The sequence below is a fragment of the Rhagoletis pomonella genome, unplaced genomic scaffold (assembly GCF_013731165.1).
Source record: "Rhagoletis pomonella isolate Grant_MI unplaced genomic scaffold, Rhpom_1.0 Rhpom_scaffold_00004, whole genome shotgun sequence".
Classification (NCBI taxonomy): Eukaryota; Metazoa; Arthropoda; class Insecta; order Diptera; family Tephritidae; genus Rhagoletis; species Rhagoletis pomonella.
The window spans coordinates 25518419-25521231 of record NW_023458558.1 but is presented as its reverse complement, the minus strand read 5'-3'; the positions used below and the strand labels follow the sequence as shown (position 1 = coordinate 25521231).

General features: G+C 30.2%; 1 protein-coding gene across 1 annotated transcript in view; it reads right to left on the bottom strand.

The window, feature by feature from the left end:
• The window catches only part of LOC118738434 (elongation of very long chain fatty acids protein 7), a 60991-nt gene extending 58742 nt beyond the window's left edge, over positions 1–2249 (bottom strand). The window contains exon 1 of the mRNA XM_036469370.1: positions 2047–2249. Within this exon, the coding sequence (XP_036325263.1) occupies positions 2047–2191 (145 nt within the window). The 5' untranslated portion in view covers positions 2192–2249. The remainder of the gene's footprint in view (positions 1–2046) is intronic.
• Between the last annotated feature and the right edge of the window lie 564 nt (positions 2250–2813).

The following is a 2813-nucleotide window of genomic DNA, read 5'->3' as shown; positions in this document are numbered from 1 at the left end:
TTGTGTGTCCGACACCATAAAGCTTTGCTTTGAAAAGTTCCTATAAAAAAGCATAGTGCATAGGGCGACATCTGTAGTGAATAGGGCGAGGTAGATGACATCTAGATGTCGCCCTATGTACTACGTTTGCTACAGCGGAAATAGACGACACGCCATTTCTTTAAATAAAATTAATTGGTGCTCGTTTGTATGTACATACATATGTAAATGCATGTGTGTGCACCTTTCTATTAATATCGTTGAATTATTTTAATATCTATTGCAAAATTTTATTCAGACCGGACTAAAAAGTAGAAAATAAATAATATAAAAAAACTTTTTAATATACAACGCTTTTATAAATGGACTAAAAAGTAGAAAATAATATTTCTCAGTCCCATATAATTTGTTTTGATAACTTTTGATTTTGAAATTTTAGCAAAAGTCATTATAAACAATCTATGAAATTGAAAATGAAAAGCGTTGGGCGCATGTAATACACTTGAATTGATATGAAAAGTAATATATGTATGTATGTATGTGGGTATATGAATAACGACCGCTTAAAATCGATTTCAAAGTTCTACTTTCGCTGTAGAAATTTTAGGTCTACGTTCTGTAGTTTGACTATTGTCAATTAAATCGAATGCTTTGCATTGCATGCGCTCCACGTTTTTCATTTTCAATTTCATAGATAGTTTATAATGACTTTTGCCAAAATTTCAAAATCAAAAGTTATCAAAACAAATTCTATGGGACTGAGAAATATTATTTTCTACTTTTTAGTCCATTTATAAAAGCGTTGTATATTAAAAAGTTTTTTTTATATTATTTTTTATAGCTCAGAGGCCCAAATGTTAAAAAAAAAATTAGATTCTTGACATTTATTCTCGCAGTTTTGGATGCGAACATTAGAGGGTTAAGATTAAAAATTGTTCTGTACTTTAAAAAGCAAAGAATTTATGCCGTTTTCAGTGAACACAGTAAATTTCCATAGTGAATTTTAAAAAGTTGTAATAAACAAAAAATGTTCGTCAATCATATTTTTAAACAAAATATTTTTTTACGAAAATGGCCACACAAAATCCACCAAAATTCTAAAACAAATGTTCAAAACCACTGCAACCGCTTTTAACTAGGTTGATTTTCAAAAAAAAAAAATTTAAATTTTTATTCAAGAAGAGCATTGTTTAAAATATACATATATTTTTTTTTTTGTATCAGAAAGAGCCGTTTATGAAGGGTTCGATCAATCGCGATGAAAATGATTTTAATTCGCTGGAAAAATCTTCGTCTAAAAAATGGGAACCTTCATAAATGGTGGCAAAAGAAAGATGGACTCTCATCCCATTTTTAAAACATCTCGGAAGTTTGCTTCCAGGGGATTTAGATTCTACCGAGAGTAAATCCTCCCAGGGCAAAAATCGATCGCCATTATAATCTCACCTTAAAAATTCCACAAGCTTTTTCGCATTCAAATAATAGTTCAAATGAACTTTTGACATATTTCTTGTAAAAGCTATATCTTTTTATATAAATATTCAATTAAATTATCTTAGCCTCATTCGGCTTATACTTACAATTTCTTCCCAATGAATGAAGTCAAGAGAATCTTTAAGCGAAATCTGCCAAATGGAAAATGAGTCTATGATTCCGCCAAACTTAAAATTATATATATAAACGTCCAAATAATAAGAAAACCCAACTGTATGTTCTGTACATGAAAATCATCAAAACAAAAAACAAGTTCGCTTCTTAAGTCTTTCATATCAATCTTTAGCTAGCTATGAGTTGTGTATAAAACGCTTCGAATTAGCTGATACAGACAGATTTATTTGGTAGCACATATCGTTAAATTTAAAAGCTCAACACCTTTTTTGTCTTTCGTCTAAACATTTTTTCGTGAAGCTATAATACATATGCAACAAAAAAAAAAAACTATTTTTACACGCTTGTCCATTTTTTCTTTATACCTTTTTACACACACGCTTTACACATTCACCCTCAATTTCATTGCACGGCCATCAAATTCAGTTTTGCATATTTATATATTTCACCAATACATACCACCGAAATCTTGCTCGACCAAATGATAGTAACGCTGTATCAGTCCAGTGTAGTTTCGATGCACATGGTGCGATTTGAATTCGTCCAATGCTATGGTCGCAATCTCTGCGGCCATATCGAAACGTGAAGTAATATTACTATTCATTTTGACTGTGTGCGATTTATTTTATAATATGTATATTTATTTCGTATTCAAAATTGTCGCTTATATTTATATTTCGTTGAAATTCGATTACGAAATACACAAATTCGGCAATCCGAATAATCCGCAACTAGTTTCGATAAAATGAGTGCGTATTGTTGCAATCGAAATTATATTATTTGCGTTTTCAACACGCTCAATCACACGCACTCTATTTTGCTAAAATTGCATTTTAAACTCCTTTCGTAAATTGCTATTCCTCAAACAAACGATTTCTTTTAAATGGGTTTTATTATATTTTATTTATTTTTTTTTTTAAATAGCACAAATTTAAACATAGAACGTTCATTTAGCATTTAACACTTATGTATGAGTAAATTGTTATAATAAATATTCTAAATTCTTATTGGCTTAATTTCGTTAGCACTTAATTTGTTGGGGCCACACTAAGAGCCACATTCTATTTAGAATATTCTAAATATTAAATGTTGCGTATACGCCACCGTTCATTTTTCTAAGTTCTCTAAGTTAATGTTCTGTATTGTAGCCGCATGTAGTCACTTCTCTGAATATTGTTTCACCAAACCGCACCGAATGAATGTTTATGCTCAACTGACTGTAAAAT